General features: G+C 36.1%; 1 protein-coding gene and 1 long non-coding RNA gene across 4 annotated transcripts in view; both read left to right on the plus strand.

Moving 5' to 3' along the window:
- LOC105210966 (uncharacterized) overlaps positions 1-24,748 on the plus strand; it is a 254,870-nt gene that overhangs the window by 58,488 nt on the left and 171,634 nt on the right. For all 3 annotated transcript variants that reach the window (XM_054232911.1, XM_054232910.1, XM_054232912.1), the window contains 6 exons: positions 429-507; positions 5,697-6,558; positions 6,623-6,809; positions 6,878-6,989; positions 7,053-7,211; positions 8,461-8,511. In XM_054232911.1, coding sequence (XP_054088886.1) covers positions 429-507; positions 5,697-6,558; positions 6,623-6,809; positions 6,878-6,989; positions 7,053-7,211; positions 8,461-8,511 — 1,450 coding nt within the window. The remainder of the gene's footprint in view (positions 1-428; positions 508-5,696; positions 6,559-6,622; positions 6,810-6,877; positions 6,990-7,052; positions 7,212-8,460; positions 8,512-24,748) is intronic.
- LOC128922454 (uncharacterized) overlaps positions 9,436-24,748 on the plus strand; it is a 53,470-nt gene continuing 38,157 nt past the window's right edge. The window contains exon 1 of the long non-coding RNA XR_008471664.1: positions 9,436-13,442. This is a non-coding gene — a long non-coding RNA (uncharacterized LOC128922454). The remainder of the gene's footprint in view (positions 13,443-24,748) is intronic.

Raw genomic sequence — 24,748 nt, forward strand, 5'->3', positions numbered from 1 at the left:
ATTTTATAATTGCACTTAAGAGTTGTATTCGTTTGGCATGTTTACATAGTTACGAGTGCATCAAACCATATTTACTGCATAGAAGTAACGAAAATCAGAAAAAACCCTATGCACAGTTATTAAATGAATCTTTAGCACGAGCACAAAATCAAAACCGACTGCATGTTCCAATTCCAATCGGCACTTTGCACCACACTGTTCCTGGATCCCCAGCAGGAATTCCCTTCTGCACCTCCTTAATTCCATTATCCTTTATTATTTAGTGTTTGTTACTTAGCTTTTAATTGCATGCACTGTATATATATTATACATTTCTTGTTTTTGTAATTGTATTTTGGGTAATTGGCGCTTAAATAGTTTTTTTCTCATTGAATAATAATCTCTAATGTATTTCTAATTTTATTTGCGTTTCTCCATACACATTCTAGGCTTTGGGACAAACGCCGCCTAATCACCTCAACAAGCATCGACGTGTAGTCTCCGAGCATATGCATTCCAGGCATCCAGGTAATTTGAGAGCTTTATTCGATAAATATTTACTATTTTAAGTATTAAATAGAGTTGGGTATTACAGTTAAGGAAGGGCTAAGTTCGAGTGTAACATTTTATACTCTCGCAATTTATTGCTATATTTATACTCTCGCAACAAAAGTTGCTAAGAGAGTATTATAGTTTTGTCCACATAACGGTTGTTTGTATGTCCTAAAACTAAACGAGTTAGATATAAGGTTATATATACCAAAGTGATCAGTGTGACGAGTAAAGTTCAAATCCACATGTCTGTCTGTCTGTCCGTCCGTCCGTCCGTCTGTCCGTCCGTGCAAGCTGTAACTTGAGTAAAAATTGAGATATCTTAATGAAACTTGGAACACGTATTCTTTGGCACCATAAGAAGGTTAAGTTCGAAGTAGGGCGGAATCGGACCACTGCCACGCCCACAAAATGGCGATAACCAAAAACACATAAAGAGCAATAACTAAGCCATAAATAAAGTTATGAAAATGAAATTTGGATCATAGGATCCCATTAGGGAGGGGCACATTTGAATGTAATTTTTTTGTAAAAGTGGGCGTGACCCCGCCCCCAAATAGGTTTTTTGTATATATCTTGCAAACCAATATAGCTATATAAACCAAACTTTCAGCAGTCGTTTCTTTTAGCCGTTTCCTTATACAGTCCAAAAATGAAAGAAATAGGATAATAACCACGCCCACCTCCCATACAAAGGTTAGGTTGAAAATGACTAAAAGTGCGTTAACTCACTAACGAGAAACGTCAGAAACACCAAATTTTACATAAGGAATGGCAGAAGGAAGCTGCACTGAGATTTTTTTACAAAATGGAAAATGGGCGTGGCGTCGCCCACTTATGGGTCAAAAACCATATCTCAGGAACTACTCGACAGATTTCAATGAAATTCGGTATATTATATTTTCTTGACACCCTGATGACACTGGTGGAATATGGGCGAAATCGCTTCACAACTACGCCTACTTCTCATATAACTCAATTTTGAATCCTTCTGATTCGTTCACTTTATAATATATACATAAGAAACCGATAAAGATAGCGAAATAAAACTTTACACAAATACTGTATTTGAGCTGTGACATCACTTGTCAAGATCGAACCATGACTTTTCAAGGTCCCTGATATTAAACATGAAGAACTCAGTGCCTAAGGGTAATTTTTCACCGAAAATATAGGTAAATCTCTAAATAAATTGCGAGAGTATAAAATGTTAGGTTGCACCCGAACTTATCCTCTCCTTACTTGTTTTTTTAAGATAACATACAATTTAATCAGATTCACTCTGAATTACATTAAAATATCTGAAAGATTTACCGATATTTTCGGTTTACAAATTACCCTTAGACACTGAGTTCTCCTTGTTCGATATCGGTGGCCTTGAGAAGTTATAGTCCGATTTCGACAATTTTTCGATAAGTGATCCTACAGCTCAAACACTGAAATTTTTATTCCGCTATCTTCATTGCTTCCCGATGTATACATATATTATAAAGAGAACGAATCAGATGGAACTCAAAATTGAGTTATATTAGGAGTAGGCGTGGTTGCGAACCTCCGCCCTCAATTATTTACTATCTGCCTCTATTTACAACTATAATGCGTTTGGCGCGATAAAAATGCATTATGAATTCTTTAAAATCAACTTAATTTGTTGTTGTCACTTTTTTGAGCTTCACTTCGTTTCCATTTGGCAATAATTAAACACACAAATGTTCTTGATACAACCAACTTATCTGTGCATTCCAAAGCAAAGCAAAGCAAATCACTCTCCACCGCATGTAAAAGCAAACAAATGCGACATGAAACTGACCGATCAGCACACAATTCGTGCATTCTCTGATCGGCTGGGAGTCCCGGTGGTAGTTGCAGACTAAAGTGAGGCGCCATCTGTTTTGCTACTTTGTCAGTGGTCATAGTAAATCCAGTCGGTGTGCAAGTTTATTGAAATCTGTGCGGTTGCGGAATAATATTGCAGTGAAAATATGTAAATATGTACATAAGTTGCACGTGCGCGAGTGTTTTGTAGAAGTAAGCATTTTTAAGCATCCATATCTTAGGAACGTAACATCGCCCTTAGAGCTTCAGTACTTAAATCTGAACAGATTCGTGAAACAAATATATAATCTTAGATATGTATTTTCATAGAAAATCTCTCACTAAACCATAGGGCTGTGGTTCATGAACCCAGCAAGACTAAACTAAACTACTAAACTATATAGCTTTATAAAAGGGTGATCCATTTCGAGGTTCCCTACTTAAAAAATAATTAAAAAAATGGCATCGTCTCTGATGGTGCAACCGTTGAGTCCAATTTTCGATAACTCGTTCGAGCATTTCAACTGGTAACTGGCGCGTGATGTTTTCCTCTAAGGACTGAATCAAAGCGGGATTGTCGGTCCAGATAGATTTTAGACTTTTCATATCCTCCAAGGGAAAAGTCTAACGGTGTGATATTCCACGATATTGGTGGTCAATCGACTAGTCCAAAACGTGAAATTATCTGGTCACCGAAGTGTTCTCTCAATAAATCAATTGAGAAGTGGCGCCGTCTTGTTGAAACCAAATGCCGCCGAGATTACGAGCTTCAATTCCAGACATCAAATAATCGGTTATCATGGCGCGATAACAGTCGCCATTGACGATTACGTTTTCACTGGCCTCAGGTTTGGATCGCTGATTCCACCGACCCACAAACCACATCAAACCGTTGTTTTTTCTGTATGAAATGGCAGCTCTTTAATCTCTTCAGGTTGCTCTTCGTCCGAAATGCGACAATTTTGCTTGTTTACATAACCATTGAGCCAGAAATGGGCCTCATCGCTGAACCGAATTTGGCTCAAAAACATCGGATCATCTTGGAACTTTTCAAGAGCCCATTGAGCGGAGCGATGTCGTTTACAAAAAGCAGAATTTTGTACGCTTTCAATTTAAGATCACGACGTGAAATGCGCAAGTCGTTCCATACGTCAGTCCGAGTTGCTGCGAACGGCGCCGACTCGACTCGACTCTCCACGGGCTATTGAAAAAAGTATCTCTACTTAGATCAGGATCTACTTTAGAAGGCAAATTGTAGTTGTCTCAAGATAATGTCGGTACGAGATGATAATTAAATCGCTGCAGCAATTTTCGTTGCACCCTAGGATAGCACACATAAATGACTTAGCGTAATTCTGGTCCAACAAGTGTAACTCGATATCTATTCTAGAATTTGATGAATGAATACCGACTGTGTGCTTTAGAACCACTTGTGTGTTTTGTCCACATTGTGTCATTGCTCAAGCGGCTGCTCTATTCACTGATCATTTTCCACTATAAAATATGCAAGTCAACGGATTCTGCTTATTTGCTTTGTTTTTGTTTTTGCAAATATGCTTTTCTCGCATTCAAAGTGATATTTTTTCATCTGCTTACTTTTGCGGCCAATTGTTTTTCTTATTGCTCCAGCATACTTATACTCTCCCATACGCGTGGAAAAAATACTTGAATGCATTGTAATAAGCACTCTTATTGAAATCTCCAAATGTCTGTTCTCTCCACTTTGTGGTGTTTTCGCTTTTAGTTTTCCCATTGATTTTGTACGAATTAGGCGGTTTGTGTTGTGGATTTGCTTTATTTTAATAATTTGCAAAGTTATTGCACTCCAAAAATTTACATTCAGTTTTTTATTGGTTGTTACAGTTTGGACGAAGATTTGTTGTGATTGTAAGCTTTTTTTTATTTCGTAGTGTATTTTGGCATTGTGGGATTTCGTTTCGTTTGATCATTTAAGTTGTGTGGGTATAATCTTGTTTTCGATATCCGTTTGGTTCGAGTCGATGTCAGGACTTCGGACATCTATCACAACATCGATCTGGTTTTTAGTTATTCGGTCTGGGGACATCCAAGTAGCTTAATATATTTTCTTATACTGGCCCCAGCCAAATCGAACAGTCTCAAGCGATATGTTGATTATGACTAGACGTTCATACGCCGGAGTGAATGCCAGGACTCGACAACTGAGTCTCTCTCCCACCACGAATCCCACACTGAATTTGCGCTCCTTTATATGGCCGCTGTAGTAAATGCCACAAGGACCTACTCCTCTCAGTCCTTGGCCCGTCCGTCGCAGTAACGGCCTGCGGTAATGCCAGCCTTTACTTTTACGAGGACATCAACCAGCTGGGTAGATGCACCTCCCCAATTAAGGGACCGTATATTCCAGTTGCATGCCCTTAAATCATTTGTTCGTTTGTAGTGGTCGTCATCAAAATTACAAACAACCGCAGAAGCGGGTTCCCCTCACTCATTTTAGTTCGCCTCCAAACGGATATCTGTTGGCTACCCAGAGGATACTTGGTTTAAAACCGGCTTTAAACTGGCCACTCCTAAGTGAATGACAGCGAGGAGCTCCCATATGGGAACTTCTACTCCCTCCTTCAGTTCTACACAGGACTCCATCCTCCAACTAGTGAATTTGTCGAATCTGTTCAGCCTTTGTTGAAAGCTCAATATCGTCCTTAAAGAAGTATTATACTATATTTATTACAACGATGATCGTAGACTCTATCATTGGACCGTATTTTTTCAAAGATGCTGTTGGACGCAACGTTACGGTGAATGGCGATCGCTATCGTTCGATGCTAACAAACTTTTTGTTGCCAAAAATGGAAGAACTGAACTTGGTTGACATGTGGTTTCAACAAGATGGCGCTACATGCCACACAGCTCGCGATTCTATGGCCATTTTGAGGGAAAACTTCGGAGAACAATTCATCTCAAGAAATGGACCCGTAAGTTGGCCACCAAGATCATGCGATTTAACGCCTTTAGACTATTTTTTGTGGGGCTACGTCAAGTCTAAAGTCTACAGAAATAAGCCAGCAACTATTCCAGCTTTGGAAGACAACATTTCCGAAGAAATTCGGGCTATTCCGGCCGAAATGCTCGAAAAAGTTGCCCAAAATTGGACTTTCCGAATGGACCACCTAAGACGCAGCCGCGGTCAACATTTAAATGAAATTATCTTCAAAAAGTAAATGTCATGAACCAATCTAACGTTTCAAATAAAGAACCGATGAGATTTTATGCGTTTTTTTTTTTTAAAAGTTATCAAGCTCTTAAAAAATCACCCTTTATTAGTACAGCTTACATATTTACCGTTTAATTTTCTTTCTCAAATTTTCCAGATCGTATTAATAAAACAACCTCTGGTTCCTGGGAGCTCGTTGAGAAGGATGGCGAAATAACACCACCCGGCACACCGCCGCCGCCCTACCTAACCATGTCTGGTGCTGAAGAGCAATCACAGTTGGCAAATGATAGTGTCATTAGTGGCGGCGGTGGTGGTATTTTCATTGAATCACATCACTTTACACCACTAGCAAGCGCAGCTTCACCCACACCAACCCCACCACTCACTGCAAACGCCGGCATCACCAACAATCCCACTACACATTCCAGTCGCATTTTAGCCGCACAAGCCAATATCACCCAGAAGGAGATCATCTCCATGGAGGACGAAGATGCGTCCGATCAGGAGGGCCCGTTCATTGACGAAAATGGTCCCTTCAATCATTTGCAACGCCTGCTGGAGCCGGAAAATGTCGCCTTCTTGGCTGTCTTTCTCAATTATGTGCTATCGAACTCGGAGCCGGCACCGCTACTCTTCTACCTAATCACTGGCCTGTATAAGGAGGGCACTGCGAAGGATATGCGTAAGTGGGCCTATGAGATACACTCGACATTCCTGGTGCCACGTGCGCCACTCTCCTGGTATCGCAAGGATGAGTCCTTGGCGCGTGAAGTAGACAATGTGCTGCAAAGCGAATTTGATAAAGTGGAAATTCTGCGTAAAGTCTTCTGGAAGAGCAGAAAATGCGCACGATACACGATCTGCGCGCAATTGCGTGAATTCCAGCAGACGCGCACCGAAGGTCTGGGCACAATTTATGGACCGACCGATGCGCAATTGGCAGAGGCTCGTGGCGACAAGCAACGAGAACAGCACATCTTCGAGGATACACTGATGCGCAAGTTGCAGGTGTTGATGTGAGTGAAATGAATATTTAATTGTGTTATTTAAGTCTTTACTTATCTGCTTTTATTATTGCAGTGAGGAGTATGAAAAAGACTCACCTTTGGAGGATCCCAAGAAATTAGCGCTTTGCTCGGCCTTATCAACCGTTATACATCGCATATTCATAACGCGTTCGCATCCAAACAGTATGGTTGATCGTGTGCATCACTTTGTGAGTCGTGAAAAGAGTTTTAAGTCGCGTTTGATGGGCAAAAATCGGAAAGTAAGTCGCATTAAAATGGATTTTCAAATGTAAAAGGCTGATTTAAATGACGTATTCTTATTTTGTAGATGATTGTTCGTGGTCATCCATTGGTATTACGTCAATACTACGAAGTGACCCACTGTAATCATTGTCAGACAATAATCTGGGGTGTCAGTCCACAAGGTTACCATTGTACAGGTATTGATCTATATCTATGTTTTGCTCTTATTTCCATTACTAATTATTCATTTTCTTTTGCAGACTGTAAATTAAATATTCACCGTCCTTGTTCGAAAGTGTTAGATGAGAATTGCCCCGGCCCGTTGCCGCAGTCGAAACGAAAAGAGCCGCACAACGATAACAAAATCAGCAAATTTATGGGGAAAATACGTCCACGGACCTCGAGTGATTTTATTTCATGTGAGTTTTGTGAAGAATTGTAAATAAATTTTATTTCGAGCATTTTCGAAAAATCTTCGAAATTCCGAAAAAACTGAGCTAGTCCAAAAACCGATACAATTTATTAATTACACTGGATATTGAACCAAACTAACATTCTCCGCGAGCTTGTGCCAAACGTCAAAAACGTGTTTTATTCGATTTTCGAAGTTAGCTTTCAAAAACGAAACATTTGCCTTCGAAGTTCGAAAAAACGTTTATTAAGAAAATATAATTAATTACGTAATTTTGTTACTAAAAATATTCGAATTATATTCTTAATTCAATGGTGTACAATATTTCGGGCAAGCTTATACGACAGATGTTATCAGGGCTTAAAGTTGGATGTTCGAAAAAAATTAAAGTTTTATATTTCGAAAAATTCTTGTCCAATTTTTTAAAATTTTGTGAGCAGTAAGCTAAATTTCGAAATTCGAAGGCGAGTATTTCGAATTTGAAGGCTAACTTCGAAAAACAGGTTACATACTTTTTTTTTCTTATGACCCAATCTCCTGCAAAATATTTATTTGCTCCAATGTCCTGCAAATAAGTCGATATTGCCGTATGAACTTCACGCTAACAGAGGGCCTGTACGAAGTAACTGCAGCCTAAATTTATCGGGTTATTTTAAAGTAATTGGACATATTAGATGTATGACAGCCTTTTTTAGAGTCTAGAAAAAGTTTCAGATTTTAGCATATCTTTAATAGTACTACAACGATTTGACCAAGAAACGTTTGAATTATATAAATTTGATTCATAGTAAAGGGTTTTTCAATTAGAGCGCTGCGCGGGATTTCAATGAAATTCTTTATTCCTGTGAAAGTACATTCGATGCCATTATGCATGAAACTCGATTTCTCCGGATTTCGGTAGTTATTTTTAATAATTTCGACTGGTTGTTGGATCGTATATCTTTCCATGATTAAATGTCAAACCTTACTGAAGAGAAATGTCAAAAGAGCGGGAAAAATATGGCGTCGTTTGCTGTTCCTATCTGTCTACTATTGCAGCGTCCCTTTTGAAAAACCCTTTATATGCATTTTGATGTCGATTGTTTACAGTAAGCTCATCTTCGCATTATATTATATTAAATATCACAAAAAAAATTGTTGCCTACATTTTGGATGAAGACAGTGTTTTCAATTTAAATTCTTTCAAAAGTTAATAAAATCACTATTTTGTGCAATGTGTTATAATAAAATACTAATTTTTTATATATTATTTTCAGCGGAGAAACGTGCACGTCATGAGGAAGACTTTGATCCAGATTTTTCAAGTGGTAAGTTTTATTTGATTGATATATATTATATATTTCTTAATATTTCAAATTTTCATCGATTTATATATTTATTTATAATATTTTTCGGATTTATAATAATATAAATATTAGATTTCAATATATTCTAAATGGGGGTATCGCAATAGTATTTTTTTTTTGTACTTTTGAATTAATCCCTACATAATTTGAGTGTGGTACAGTAATTTGAAAAGACGTGAAAAGTTTTCTTTCCTGTATCCAGAAAATAGCAAGCCTTTCATTTATGAATCAGCGGACTCAAGTAACGGTTTTGTTAATTTTTTTTTACGAGAGTGTAAAATGGTTATACAATTTCCGTAGAGATAAACATTTTTTTATCGAAAATAATATAACAATTTAGTGCTTAGTAGTATTTTTTTTCCATGTGCGTTGCTGAAAATGAGCTCCAGAGCAATTAAAATTATTGTTTATACTTTTTTATTTTTCTATATTGTTTTTAATTTTCAATGTTTTGTATATTTTTCAATATTTTTTTTATTATTCAATATTTTTTTATTTTCAATATTATTTTTTTCAATATTTTTTTGTTTTTTTTTTTTAATATTTTTTTATTTTTATATATATTTTTTATTTTTCAATATTTTTTTTAGATTTCAATATTTTTTTTTTAATTTTTATGATACCAAATTATACAAAATATGAAATTAAAAATTATATTTTTTATTTAAATATTTTTTTTTTATTTTTCAATACTTTTTTTGAATCTTCAAATTTTTTTTAAATCTTCAATATTTTTTTTTAATTTTCAATATTTTTTTTAATTTTCAATATTTTTTTTTATTTTTCAATATTTTTTTATTTTAAATATTTTTTTTTTATTTTTTAATATTTTTTTTTTTAATATTTTTTTTAATATTTTTTTTATTTTTTAATATTTGTTTTATATTTTTCAATATTTGTTTTTTAGTTTTCAATTTTTTTTTTTTAATTTTTATGATAATATTATTTTTTTTATCAAACCAAACATGATATAAAAATTTAAATTTTTTAATTTTTATGCTATTATTAAACAATCTGGCATTATTGGAGTGCTTGAAGAACTCAATCATTTTCCTTATACGTAGTCACTAAGCGAGTTTTCTCACACTGCCGCAACTAGTGTTGAGTGTTTTTGAAGTAGTTGATATTCTCTCACCTTACGCACTCAAGCTGAGTATTTTCACTAGATAGGCGCACGCTCACGAACAAATGACGCTCTCTATATCTCTTGCATCGTTATTTCGCTCACGCACCCAAATGGGCGCTCTCGCAACGTCATTTATTACAACACTAAATGGGTGTGCATCATATGATTTACCGGCTTTTTAAGTGGCGTCAATAACAACCCCAAAAGTTGTTGATTTTTTTTTGCTGGATTCTTGTTATTGTTAACTTTAATGAATAAAAATGTAGATGGGCAAGGACGCTGCAGCGCAATGCATTACTTGTTAATGAAAAGGATTAAATGCTGATTTCGCAGGAAAAATTTTTGATTTTTTTTTGTGAATGGTAAAACTTTTCGAAGGTAGCAAGCTGGATAAGAAGTTGGCTTATTTTATGGTGTTATGCAAATGTATTTTCTAAATTCCTTTTTAAGATATCTTTCGTCTTTATTGATTCAATTTAAAATGCTTTAATGATTTTTGATTGCTCTAAAAGTTTAAAACGAAGCGCCTTCTTACTTTAAAGCTTCTGCTCTCTTATTCTATCAACTGTATACTCACTTTAAAGGTAACTTTAATGCAAACGCTTTTTTGCTTTCGTTCTTATAAGCAAAAAAAACTACTCCATCACTCATTCCCAGTCAACGAAAAGGCAGCGAAGAAAGTACCCTTTTCCAAAAACAAAAAAGAAAATAAAAGTTAGCTACTTCTTGGTCTAGACACTGTCGTCGTTCCGAAGTTGTCGAATGTCGAAAGTTGCGCGCTGTGCCAGTGGTGGCGGTTTAACAACCGCGCCCGTTTTGCCACCTTTCTCATCAGCAGCCGCTGCAACGACTAGTCGCTGTCTACACTACATTGCCTGCCTGCTTGTCGCGCTGACAGCCTGTAAGTCTGCCTCGTGCGTTGCGACTTACCTTGCCGCCAGAAATGCTTTGATGAATGCAAGCATTTCCACTTGAATATTTTGCTATTTTTTTTTTTTGGTTTTACGCGATTCCTGCCACTGCTCCTTGCTTTTGTTATTACCGCCGTCTTCGTGCGCTCTCCTTGCCCTTTTCGCGCTATGCAATTTGTCCATTGTTTTCTTCGACACATTATTTGGCCTTAAACAGGTTTGCTGCACACATTTGGTTACGCTCTGGCGTGACGTGTTTGGCATTTCGGCACTTGGGTTCACCAGTTGACGCATTGGCTGTCGTTCGCGTTGCGTTCTTGTTCGCAGTCGCCGTCACAGTTGCAGCAGTCGTTGGCTGCGTCATACCTTAATAGGTAAGGACCGGACTGCATTTTCCTGTTTAGCCCTTGCTTGTTGTCAACGTTTGTGTTGTTTTTATTTTGTGTCGCATGCGTGTATACTTTTTCGTTGTTTATTTCCGATGAGTGTGATTTTACTTGATTGCGGTAGCTCGCTTTATAAGCTGCGTCTCAATTTTCTCATATCATATTGGCGTTGTTGCCACGTGCGCTCTCTTATTTGTTGTTCGTTTTGATTTTCTGTGGTTGTTGTATAATAATTTTCTTCCACTTATCTTCTGTTGTGCCAAAAATTCCTACTGTGTTTGTTGCATATACCCGATTTGAGTTGATTCACACGACAGTTTCTACTCAGTTTTTTAAACAGTTACTCAATTTGTTATGTGTAAAATAAATAATCGATATACGATAACTTGAAGCTGAATAATGTTCGCGTCTGACTTTTATGGAAACGGGATTCATTTGTATTGATTCTGTACCCCCGATATCTATTACCCTTCATGGCTATCAAATTAAGAATCGATAGTTGAGTAATATTCCTACTGACTCGCTCTTTTAAAGTTGGACGATGAGCATACGCCTCTATTATCTATAAATTCACCATAATTTCTTCACGGTCCCATTACTTTCGAAATTATAGTGTCTTGGCGCCTATCACAGTGTTATCTCGTTTGGTCTCCATTCCAGTTCCATGTCAATCTATTTGCCTAAGATCATTGTGAGATCCTTCTAACACATACAATTTTAATATATTACAAGACAATTATAAAGAAAATAAATTATAAAATAATTTTATTATATAGATATTCCATCTTGGACTATATGAGAAAAGTTTGAAAATAAAATACTACAAAAATGAAAATTTTAATGAAATGTTCAACAGTTCCTAGTTCCGGGTTCGCCGAGGTGTTTTAACCTTCACTTGTTCATCTTCGACTGTATTTTGTGACACCCAGATACTCTTGACGTATCGCTAAAGACTCTTGTGATTCGACAAAGCGCTTGGACTCTACTAAATAAAGTTCTTAAGTCGGCTAATGTCGTTTCCAGTTGATACGCTGGGTTCGCCGTAGTGTTTTAACCTTCACTTGTTCATCTTCGACTGTATTTTGTGACACCCAGATACTGCTGACGCATCGCCAAGACCTGTTTGTTTGACAAAGCGCTTAGACTACTGAGATAAGATAAAGTTCTTAAGTCTGCTAATGTCGATACCAGTTACTTCGCTCTGTTCGCCGAGGTGTTTTAACCTAAGTCTGACAAATGCTGGAAATTGAAGAAGGAAGTGCTTGGATGATTCCTTTCGCTTTCCTCTAAGCATCTTTGGCAACTAACATCTGGCTTGATCCCTAACCTCAGCACATGTTTGCCTATTGGACAGTGTGAGCTCGCCAAGTAAGCATATCACTAATTGCGACGAGATGAGACCTCCTAAGCGACGGACCTTCCAGCCGTTTTCGAGCCACCGCGACCAGAAAAACCTTTCTTCTGTACAGGTAATGGTTGTTGCCCAGCGCTTGGCGAGCTCACACAAGTCGGAATTCAAAGTAGTTCGCAGCTACTGATAACGATGTTAGACACCCGCTTACTAGTTTAGATCTCACTGTCGACGAATCCAAGATCAGTATTGTATACACACATCTCTGAAGGATGTTGCACTTCGGAGCAGTATGCCTACTGCTACCTAATCTAATAATGGTCTGGCAGCCGAAACTGGATTTAATTGAGAGTTTCCGACAGAAGACTCCCCTTCCCTCCTTCCCCCTGAGCTCCTATGCATCCGTGAAAAGGCTCACTGCGTCTCTTCATCTCCTCATCGCCTTCTCCTCTGCCATATAACTCTTTAAGGGATGTGCGCAGTAAAGAATCCGCTGGGAGACGGTTCCACGGCTTGATATTGATACTAAACACCTAATTTTTGTTTTAAAAAGATTCGAATTGGAAAACAGCAGTGGTCTATGCTGAAATATTTCATTCACTTAAATACAATAACATATCCATATACCAGTTGCAGTTCCTACTAGGCTGTCCTCTACATTAGTATTTTGAGTGCAGACAAATTTTTTTACTCCAATTGCGCTCTTGTTTCTTTACCAAAACATTCCCAACGCACTCAGCACAGCACACGCTCACTCAGTCATTTCGCTCAAATGGGTGCTCCAACGAGTGAGCGAACAGCTGGTGAGCGAGCTGATTTGCTTGCCGGCAAAGTAGCAAAATCGCAACAGCAAAGCGAATGGAGGCACAAATGTCAGAAGCGCTAAAATAGTGTTTTCCAAAACGGCGACGAAGCTGGTAGTTGTACGTTGTTGTTTGCGAGGCGAGTCCATTCATTCGCAGCGGTTTAGTTCTTTATTTGCACGCTTGGTGAGACGGTGGCTTGCGTCTTCGACGGTTTGAGTTGTAGCACTGCCGTAAAGAAAGGGTGCGCGCGACGCGACGTACGTCAGACTTGGTGCAGAAGAAGTGTTTTAAGAATATACAAAAAAATTTGAAGTAATTATTTAAAAGAAATATATTTGTTGAGAGTGTTAACTTAGTTTGTGTGCTTTGCAAAAATGTAATTGGTGATTTTTATAAAGAAAATTAATTTTATTTTTTTAATAAAATTTTTTGAAAAAAAATTTTGTTTAATTTATTATATTTTTAAAAAAAAAAAAATTAAAAAATATAAATTTTAAAAACGAAATTTTGTTGTAAATAAAAAAATGTATTCCAATCAGTGAATGCTTTCTGCTTCACTTCAAGTGCAACTATAAAGTGGGGAATGTAATAAAAAAACTACCGTTAAACGAAATTCAATAAAAATAAAAAAAATATATTTTTAAAGTGCTTTCAAGTGTTTGCTAAAATTGCTAAAATTAAATGCAAATATTTTCTGCATTTTTTAAATAAAAATACATTTTAGTGCATTTGTGTGTGATTGTGTATATGTGGCTGCATGTGAAAGCGGCGCTTGTTGTTAGTGCTGCTCACATAAATCAAAAAAAAATAATAATAAAATAAAAAATGAATTATACAGTGTTACAGTGTTGCTTACAGTGCAGAGTTCATATATTTTATGTTTCCTTGTTATTGTTGTTATTATTATTGTTGCTAACGCCAGCAGCGTTGAGCTCTCCTGTTGCCGCACCCGTTTCCTTCCTGCCAAATTAAATAGAAAAGTTGCAAACATTTACAACAACAACAATCATACAATGTTAATAAAAATATCAGTGTTACAACAACAACAATAACATATCATAAATTGTATACACAGTCAGCGTATAGTGAAGTATAGCTGCTGCAGCAGATACATGCCGAGCATATCATGCACATAAAGTCATCTCGTTTGCCTTCGCCTTCAGCGTCACGAAAGAAATGCACCTACAATAACACACGCAAACATAACCTTACATACAAACACAGATATGTACATGTATGTATGTGCATAATTGCGCTTTGAAATGCACACAGCTGAGCGAAATTTGCACGCTGCAGCGCAGCGCCAGTGAATCAGTCAGTCTCCAGCATCTGTGTATCCCAATCGCTACATACATACATACATAAACATATAGCTCATGCACCGACTCCACTGCTTACTGACTGACTATCCAGTCAGGCTGCCACACAGCGCGGCGCGGCTTCTCCACTTACACCAACTTCCCTGCCACTGCTCCTGCTCTCCGCTTGCAATTTGTATGCAACTGTGTGCCTCTATATATATGTATATATGTATGTGTGTGATTGTGCTGCCCGTTAATGTAACTGTGCATCGGTCGTTGGCTATGGTGGCGTGAATTATTGAAACATTGGTGCAGTGCATCTTTAGCTGCGCTTTGGTTTAATTTGTGCTCTCAAGTGGATTAATGGTGTCAGCAGTTTAGTTTTTATTATTTTTTTTTTTTTTGCATATTTTCTACTTCCAATTCCTTATAGTTTAGTTTTCTTTGCGCGCTGTAGCCAGGCATCACCTCCAATCTGCACCAGCAGGCATCTTATCTGCCTCGTCGTCTTCACACCTCAAATGCCGTAAGCGTTAACTGTATGCGCGAGTTCAATGTATTGCACCCACCTCAGCTGTTGGCAATTGCCTTCTATACACACTCTTCTTTTTCTGCTTCACGCTTTTACAATGTTTGCACAAATTAGTTTTGATTTTAATTTCTATATTTATACAACTATTTTATTTTTTTATTAATTTTTTTTTTATATTTTTTATTAATTATTTTTTTATATTTTTTATTAAAATTTTTTTTTCAAACTTTGTTATTTTTATTTTTTTTTTAATTTCTTTTTTTTTTTTTTAATTTCTTTTTTATTTTTTTTTTTTTGATTTTTTTATTTTTATTTTTGTATTTAATTTTTTTTTATTAATTTTTTTTTGTTGGTTACTTCGTCTTCATACATATATTTCTCCTTAATTACTTTATAAATCGCGTGCAAAATCATATTTCCTCTATTCAGCGTAAAATAACCCTAAAACACAGTTACTTCTCGCGTAGCTCGGCTGTGTAAGTGTGGATTTGCAATTTTGCGCTTAGATAAGAAAACGCTCTTTAAGCTCTTGTGCGGTTTTTAATCAAAGCAAGTGTTTTGTTGAAGGAGAAATAAAAATCCACTCTGAATAAATTTCGATGAAATAATTTAGCTAAAAAGCAATAACAGTCTCAGTTATGACATTTTTGGTTTGATTCCAAACGAATCTCCAATTTACTGTTACAATTTGTGCGGTTATTTAAGTGGTTACATCTAGTTAGGAACCCTAAATAATGAGATTTTTCAAACATTTTTCCAGAGAAAATTACTGAATTTATTACACTAAGAATTTGTACACATATTGTAGTAACTTTGAAGAGTATTGAATAGTTTTTTATTTGTAAAAATAACAGTTTTTGAAGCTGTTACAGCAGACCTCCAGTAATCCCTCCCAAAAAGGCGTTTTGCGATGACCACTATATATATGAAGTAGATCATCTGAAATGAAAAATCAAACGGATTTCGTTCATGTAATGTATAATCTACTAATAAATCGAAGGAATACGCAAAACTATTTTTTGACAAAATGGGAGCTTCTAAAAAATGGATTTTTTGCCATCATTTTGGCATTAAATTGTATATAAAAACAATTCTGTTCTGTAATAAAAAAGCTTCGATTAAGTGCTATAAAATATAGTTCAGATGTCTGTACAAAATCTTGAGACTAATCGGTTTAGCTCTTTCCGAGAAATCTTGGTCACCGACTTTCAAAACTGTGTTTTGAGAAAATCAATGCGCCACACCGGCCTACTGCCTTCCAATGCTCTGGCGCGTAACTTCAAAAATAACCTTCGGATTGACTTGAAATTTTCAGAGTGTTTACTTGAATATATGTATGTACATTACGAATATGAAATAAATACAAAATCGATTTTTTGAAAATTCTAACTAGATGTAATCCCTTAATAGATTTTAGTATTCAAGTGCTGTTGTTGTTGTTGTTGTTGTAGCGGCACAAAACATTCCCCAAATAATTTTGAGGAATGCTGCCGATTTGACAGTCCTTGGCCGGATAAAAATCCGGGTCCGTTCGGGTTACGTAGAACCGACTGTCGTGGGAACGGAGTATTCAAGTATTCAAGTGCTCGTATCCAATTGTGACACTACACAATTGTCTATTGACTCTGCTCTCCAAATATTTTATACATGATTTCGTCCCTGTTAAATAGTCGATTTCTGTCGAATGCCTTCTTCTAAATTTTAACAAAAGGCTAAAAGCTAATAAATTATCAAATTATAGCAATTCAAGTTCTCCGGTGGCTACTATAAGAGTTCTTTACGCAAAAGACATTGAGGTCCATTTCTGGCTTAGTGGCTTCGTCAAATTGTCACTATTGGGGTGAGTCAATTCGTGTGATTCAGGACACGAAATTGCATCCCCAAAAATTTACCGTTTGGTGCGGATTGTGGTATGGCGGCCCTTATTTCGTTCGAAATGAGACAGGACCATCAAAGGCGAGCGTTATAACACGACACGATATTGACCGACTTTTTGCAGCCGGTATTTGATAAAATCGCGGATAAAGACGCGGCGCACCGTCTCACGCCTAAGTATCTCATATGTCACGTTTAAACATAGACACTGGACGAGCAAAGTTTGGGGACTCGAAATGACCCAGTCAAATGCAAGTTCATGCGTTTCAAAGCCTCTAAAATTACGTCGTTCTTATTGGTAGACGATTCACATATGCTCCTAAAAAATTGTTGAAGATCTAGTCTCATCCACTACTGATTCTTTCTAAGTGCCATTTTTATATTTAGATCTTTCAGGCTACTTATGACTTTTGCTGCGATACAGTCTATTAAAAATTAAATCAAAATGTTGACACATATTTATTTTCGACATTATTTCTATACATTTTAAATTTGTTTTTGGATTTTGCTAAGAATAGTTGTTGGATATTTTAAAAATTGGTTACAACTTAAATTCTCGAAAATTCTTGAAAAAAAAACTCAAAAATATAGTTTTGGTAGTGAAAGGGTAAAATTTGCTCCCTTAAAATGCCACCTTCGTATAATACTTCTAATAAATGAATAGATAGTGTTCAAACTAGACTATTCAAATTGTTTACAAACATTTGCCTTGAAAATAAAAATTATTTTTTTTTTTCATGTTAAATATATAATTTTTTTATATAATTTTTCACACTAAAACATTAAAATTTCAACCAAAACTCACATACAAAATTTTTAGATTTGCAAAAAGTACCGGTATGCTATTTTATGTGTGTACGTAATCCGCCACTTCCGTCTTAAAAACACTCATCGCTCATCAATCTATCGTCTGTGGTTTTGGAAAGTCCCACCGGAATTCTGAGAAACTCTACGATTATTTTCAATAATATTGAGTTGGAGAGTAAAACTTGTTGCACAACCGAATATTAATGCATTTGTTGTTATTGTAATTTAATTATTTATGCTAGCACGCCAGGAAGGCAGGCAGACAGCAATAGAGCAGCAAAATAAAATCACAGTCGCACACTCATATACACACATTTATACTTGGAGAAAATTGCAATGCTGCACTATCAGGCCTCAATTGCTTTTAGGTACTCACGCACACTCGTACGCCAAGAGCGAATGCTCGGCATGTCCTGTGGTAGGCTGTTTGTGCTGTGCCGTGCTTGCCTGTGGACTCAATTGCGTTTGCCGCTCGAACGTTCTAACTGCATTGCGTTGATTGTATTTCTGCAGCCATAAATGTGGAAAGCAAGGAAGCAAGCAAGCCGGGGCAAAGTGGTTCGCAGAAAGGTTTCGGCACGCAACGGTACCTGCTGTCAAGAGTTGCACACATTTACATTTATATGTATACTGCTATCTGCTGTATCTACGCTCGGCGCTACTGTTGTTGTTGTCTATGCCGTGTGCATCCTTCGCATTTATCTTTTGCCATCATCATCTGGTCCTTTCTTACGTTGGTTTTGCCTACTCCTTGACCTTTTCTGGCTCTGGCGCTCTGTAGGAAGAAAACTGCTCACTCAATTATGTTGCCTCAGCCTAGTCGAGCAGCGACTGGTGCTCGTCATTAGTGCGAATGTGTTGTGTGTGTGTGTCTTTGAAGCTGTGTGGTCGCTAGTATTAGATTCTGCTGCTCCTTGCCTTCCATTCCGCTCGATTGGTTATTATGTGTGGCCATAATTGAATTCGTTTGTTTGCTGGCAACCTTTTAAAAACCACCTTTTATTAAGATTGCAAAAATTCAAATACAACCACATAGATATTGTTTTTTCATTTGATTACCTTCATTCAATTCGCATTGAGTGCCTGCCATTCTGTAAAGAGAGCTCTTAGTTGCAATGAAATTTGAAATGATTGCATTTAGTGTTGCAAGCCGACTCCAATGCGTACATTCTTATATGTGGTAACACAAACAATCAGTTGTTGTTGTTGTTGTTTTTTTCTCTTAATTTTTACTCTATTTACCATTTTCAAATGTCATTAAGCAGCCTTTTACCTTCTCTATGTCACCTTTTCGCTCTTCTAACATTTTCTATTTTTTCCCTTTACCAACACTGTTCAATTCAATTAAATTCACTACGCCCATAGGTATGCTTCATTCTGCCTTCACTCTCCCAACAGGCAATTGATTGAATTTGTTTTGATTTGTATTGGCTCGTGGCAAAAATTAGCCAACCGTTTTCTTCTTCCTACTCGAAAGTGGTGTAATAAAATTACAGTTAATACCGTTATTCAACAGTTACAGCAGTCGGACCTAGGCACATACGCGCAGTCAGTCGTTCGTTTTATTCGTTTCATTCGGTTTATTTGTTGTATTTCCTTTCGCTCTGCTTTTTCTAAAACCAATTAAAATTTGTCATTTGTTTGCTGTTTGTTAAGACTTGTGTGCGTGGCGGGTTCCATTAAAAAAAAGGACTTCCAACGGTCTGGTTATGATGAGTGCAGTGTAAAACCTGGTATAAATTGGCGGTGAGTGCGGTCCCATAAGTGATTGTTCGACGCTTTTGTTCGCTTGAAATTGTGTGTAGAAAATTTTATTTGTAAAAGACGCACTTTAAAAGCAGCTTAAAAGCTTTAAAGCTCGACAAATTATAAAATAAATAATATTGATTGGCAATCGAATATTTCTGCCTAAAAGGAAGTGTATTCTCGAAGAGTGAAGAGTGAACTGTGAACAATGGAAAACTCTACTGTTGTTCGGTATTTAAAAGCTTTTCAATTAAATGGAGAAATCTTGAAATTTAATTGTGAATGAAAAAAAATACAGAAAATTCAAATTTAATGAGAAATGTTTATTATCTCGCAGAGATAATCTATTTCAAATGTTGGCCGCGGCTACGTCTCAGATGGTCCATCCGTTGAGACCAATTTCCGATGACTCGTTCGAGCATTTCGACTAGTATCTGACGATGGCATGCGTGATGTTTTGCTCCAAGGCCTGAATCGAAGCGGGATTGTCCGCATAGACTTTAGAATTTACATATCCCCACAGGAAAAAGTCTTACGGTGTGACATCACACGATCTTGGTGACCCAAAACATGAAATTATCTGCTAAACGAAGTGTTCTCTCAATAAATCCATTGATTGATGTGATATGTGGGAAGTTGCGCCGTCTTGTTGAAGCCAAATGTCGCCGAGATCTCGAGCTTTAATTTCAGCCATCAAATAGTCGGTTATCATGGCGCGATAACGGTCTTCTTAGACGGTTATGTTTTCATCGACATCATTTTTGAAGAAATATGGACCGATGATTCCACCGGCCCATAAACCACACTAAACCGTTGTTTTTCCTTAATGAAATGTCAGCTCTTGAATCTCTTCAGGTTGCTCCCCGTCCCAAATGATAAAATGTAGCTTGTCTACATACCCATTAAGCCTTAAATGGGCCTCATCGCTGAACAGAATTTGGCTTGAAAAAGTCGGATCTTCATATAACTTTTCAAGAACCCATAGAGCGAAGCGATGTCGCTTGGGTAGGTCGAGCGGCTCTGCTCTGCTCTTGCTATTTGTACGCTTTCAATTTAAGATATCGACGTAAAATGCGCCAGGTCCTTCCATAAGTCAGTCCGAGTTGCTGTGATCGGCGACGAATCGCCTCTCCATGGTCTTCGTGTACACCCTGCTACGGCGGCTTCTTGGTTTCTTCACTGTGTGCTGGAGTTGATCTATTTGGGCGAATATTATCCAATTATGACTGTTGGGTCTTAAGATGGGTGATGGTGATTTCCATTATGAAATGCCAAACAGTCCTGAATAAAAATTACATAACAGCTTAACACGGATTACGTGTGATCTGTCAGGTAAGGGAAAAGTACTGGTTCAACCTTCATAATTTAATACATATGTCTTTAATGCATCGGTCTATATATGAGCGAACTCATCTATATACTTCTGAGTCTTCACAGTTTAACTTCACTTAAAGCAAAATTGAAAGCTTGTTAAAGCATTCGAAATTCACAAGAAATCTTTGCAGATCTCATTGTCCTTCGCAATTATGTCACACACAAGCGCAGTTCCATACTCGTTTACAGTCAACCCCTTGTGGGCGATAAAAGTTTGAACTTTACACCAAACCAGCATTTTGGTCCCCTCCCTCTCTCCATACATAAATGTTTATACATAACCTCACATTTGTACGTCCTCGACTGTTTGGTTCGTCCTCTAAACGATTTTTCTTCGCATTATTTTCACTTTGTTTTGTTATTTTTCCGGATTTTTTTACATCAAGTGCAAGTTAAAGTTATTACCGACCACATAAAATCATATTTTTGCTTGTTTCACACACATACAAAGACACACTCATATAGTTGAATCTTGTAATCTTTCTTTTTCAATGAATATACTGCTGCATCGCTGTCGCTGGAATTGGAACGTTGTTGAAGAATTGCTATAAAAAGTGATAATCAGTGCGTGTGCTCCATTGTTTTAGTATTTCTGTTGTTTGCTGTTGGTCTTTAGTACTCGTACTTTTGTACTGTTCAATGATAATGCGGAAACTGATAATGAAGACGAGGCTACAACAAGCATATTTGCTCGTACTATTCAGTAATTCTTTATCTTTATGTAATGAAGACCCATTGAGACACGTTGAGAAAAGTGCGGCAAAGTGTCTTTTGATAGATAGTGCTATATTCTTTTCAGTGGTGATGATTTATAATCTATTCTCCAAATCTTGGCTCGAGTTGAGGTTAAAAATTCGGTTCAGTGGCTATGGGCTCAAGGCTGGTTAAGGAATGCTTATCTTCAATATCAGTGGCATCGGTTCTTGGCTACAGCGGAATCACGCGAAATTATAAGGCTAATGAGCTTGCAAGGTCAGGAACGTCAGTCTCACTATTAGTAGCATGAAAACTTATAAGAGTACTGTTGTCCTATAGAGGTTTACTACAGGACAGATGGACTTCGGCCAAGCTATGCATGCGCTGGTCAGCCACTATCACTTGGGCAGTCGCCATATACTTCTGGCCTCAAGTGAATCGCAGGAGGTCTACCGATCTCTTCTCTCTCATTAAAGTTTACCTCATCTTAGTTAGAATCCTTTCAACTGGCCATTGTGCCATCGGGATTCACGCTGTAAGGTTAAAAATATTACATGGAGGGGGATGAGGAGGATGACAATAATCTCATAAATTTCTTCTGGATTGTCCGGCCTTTGCGAGATCATCAGATAAAATTTCTTGTATCTCACTTTCTCGTACAACCGCGTGAAATAACGGATATAGAAGTGAAAAATCTCTTTTTGTAGTAGGTTCAAGGCGATTTGTCGAATCCTAATGCCTAATCCAGTGGGGGATCTTGGCTTCACAAAGGATTGTACAGTTGAACTTCCATAACTCGAACTTTTGAATTGGCAATAGAAGTCAAATTTCATACAAATTACCTTCCGTAACTCGGCAAGTCTCTCTAACTTGAAGTTTTTTGTGGATTATGGTGATTCGAGTTGGGGAAGTTCAACTGTATTTCACAATCTACGTGTGTTTCTCTCGGGGAACAGCCTTACAACCTAATCTAACCTAAGTAATTTACTATTATTATAAAGACGTGTGAGAAACTAAAAATAACAAAAACAATAAATTAAATTTTATAAAAAAAAATATGAACAAATATATCAAAAATGTAAAAAAAAAATAAATAAATATATAATAAATAAATTTTTCGGTAAAAATAAATTAAAATAATAAATTTAAAAATTGACAAAAAAATAAATAAAAATTAATTAAAAATTAATTAAAAATTAATTAAAAATAATTAAAAATAATTAAAAATTAATAAAAAATAATAAAAAATAATAAAAATTAATAAAAAATAATAAATAATAATAAATAATAATAATAAAAAATTAAAAAAAATAAATAAATAATAATAAAAATTAATAAAAACTAAATAAAAATAAATAAAAAATAAATAAAAAGTAATAAAAAATAAATAAATAATAATAAAAAATAAGTTAAAAATAATAAAAACTAAATAAAAATAAATAAAAAGTAATAAAAATAAATAAAAAATAATAAAAATAAATAAAAAATAATAAAAACTAAATGAAAATAAATAAAAAAAAATAAAAAAATAATAAAAATAAATAAAAATAAATAAAAATAAATAAAAAATAATAAAAACTAAATAAAAATAAATAAATAAAATAAATAAATGAAAAATAATAAAAGCAAATAAAAAATAAATAAAAATAAATAAAAATTAATAAAAAATAAATAAAAAATAAAAAAAAAATAAATAATCAATACTAAAAATTAATAAAAAATAAATAAAAAATAATAAAAATTAATAAAAAAAATAAATAAAACATAAATAAAAATTAATAAAAAAATAAAAAAAAATAATAAATTTTAATAACAAAATTAATAAAAATAATAATAAAAATTATAACAATTCAAAAATTTAAAAATCAATAAATCACACTTTCACATTTTGCAAACACAACCCTGCAGTTGACTGGAGGTAACACAAGCAATAAATGCAAAAAAATTACCGTTATATCAAAGTACTGCATCAGAGAAAGCCATGCATAAACGAATTGCAAGTAAATCCACTTATAACAGAGCGTTCAATTTGCATAAACATATTTATGTATGTAGCTTGTAAAAGTACATGCCTATATGTATTTATTTGACTGAGCAGTCACAGCTAGACACAGCTGAGCGTTGCATCAGCTGCTTGCAGCTTTTCAACAACTAAGATCCATACATAAATATATATAAAAGTATATATACATACATACATATCTATGTATATTCAATGTTATATAAAGACTCTCTGTAAGACTCTTATATGCATTTGTGTAAGCCTCTATCTATCTATGCCAGCGTTGTTATCTGTTGTTGTTACAGCATCTCTTACAACTCGTAACTATCAAAGAAGACTTTCTTTTTTGTTATTGGAGCCAAGCGCTTGTGCCGCATCTTCAAAACTTCGCTGCGATTATTTATTCAAAGCGGAATTGCGAGATAAGTTGAATGTCAATGTCTGTTGGCTGTTGTCTGCTGCTGTTCTATGTTGTTGTTTCTGTTGTAGTTATTGTTGTTGCGGTTATTTTTCTTGCTGTTGCGTTTGTTGGGGAGTGTAAAGTAGGTGTGTGGTAGGGCGCAGTTCGACCCAAACAGATAAAGACAGGCGGCCGTGGCAGCTAGATAAATATACAAAGTACATGCATTGTTGTAGTTTACAACAAATACACTAGGGTCTGTATGTTTGAATATCACTGTGGTATCGGCATGCAGCGCCATGTACCAGCTTGTGATAAACCCAGCGCCGATTGCCGCTGTCCTACCCCAATTTGGTTGGGTGATGTGTGAGATATACGATAAAAGAAATAGGCACAGAGTTACATACATCGTTCCATATATGTATAAGCAAAGCTTGCAAAGCTAAACATACGCAACTGCTGCGCTCATATATTTAAATTGACGGCAGCATCAACAACTGTCCTCAAATCTCCGGAAGTACACACTTTTCAACAGCAAAGCAAGAATAAATGCATTAAACACACACACAGAGAGTAAGAGGGAGTGAGAAAGAGATAGAGGGAGAGAATACAGCAAAATTGAGGGGAATGAACTTGGGCGCAAAAGCAACACAAACCCCCTCCAAACGCAACAACAAAAATCTCAAAGAAAACAACATATGTTTCTACAAACAACAACAACAAGAAAACTATAAAAAGTTTAGACAAAGGCCGTGAGTTTATGTCCGAGGGAAGCTGGATAATAGCGGCCCCATTTGATGGCTGCAAGCTGCTGAAATATATACATCGACATTGAGGGGGAATCACTCATGAGAGGAGACAGGCTCCACATAAATGTCGCACGCA

Source organism: Zeugodacus cucurbitae, chromosome 6, assembly GCF_028554725.1.
Source record: "Zeugodacus cucurbitae isolate PBARC_wt_2022May chromosome 6, idZeuCucr1.2, whole genome shotgun sequence".
Taxonomy (NCBI): domain Eukaryota; kingdom Metazoa; phylum Arthropoda; class Insecta; order Diptera; family Tephritidae; genus Zeugodacus; species Zeugodacus cucurbitae.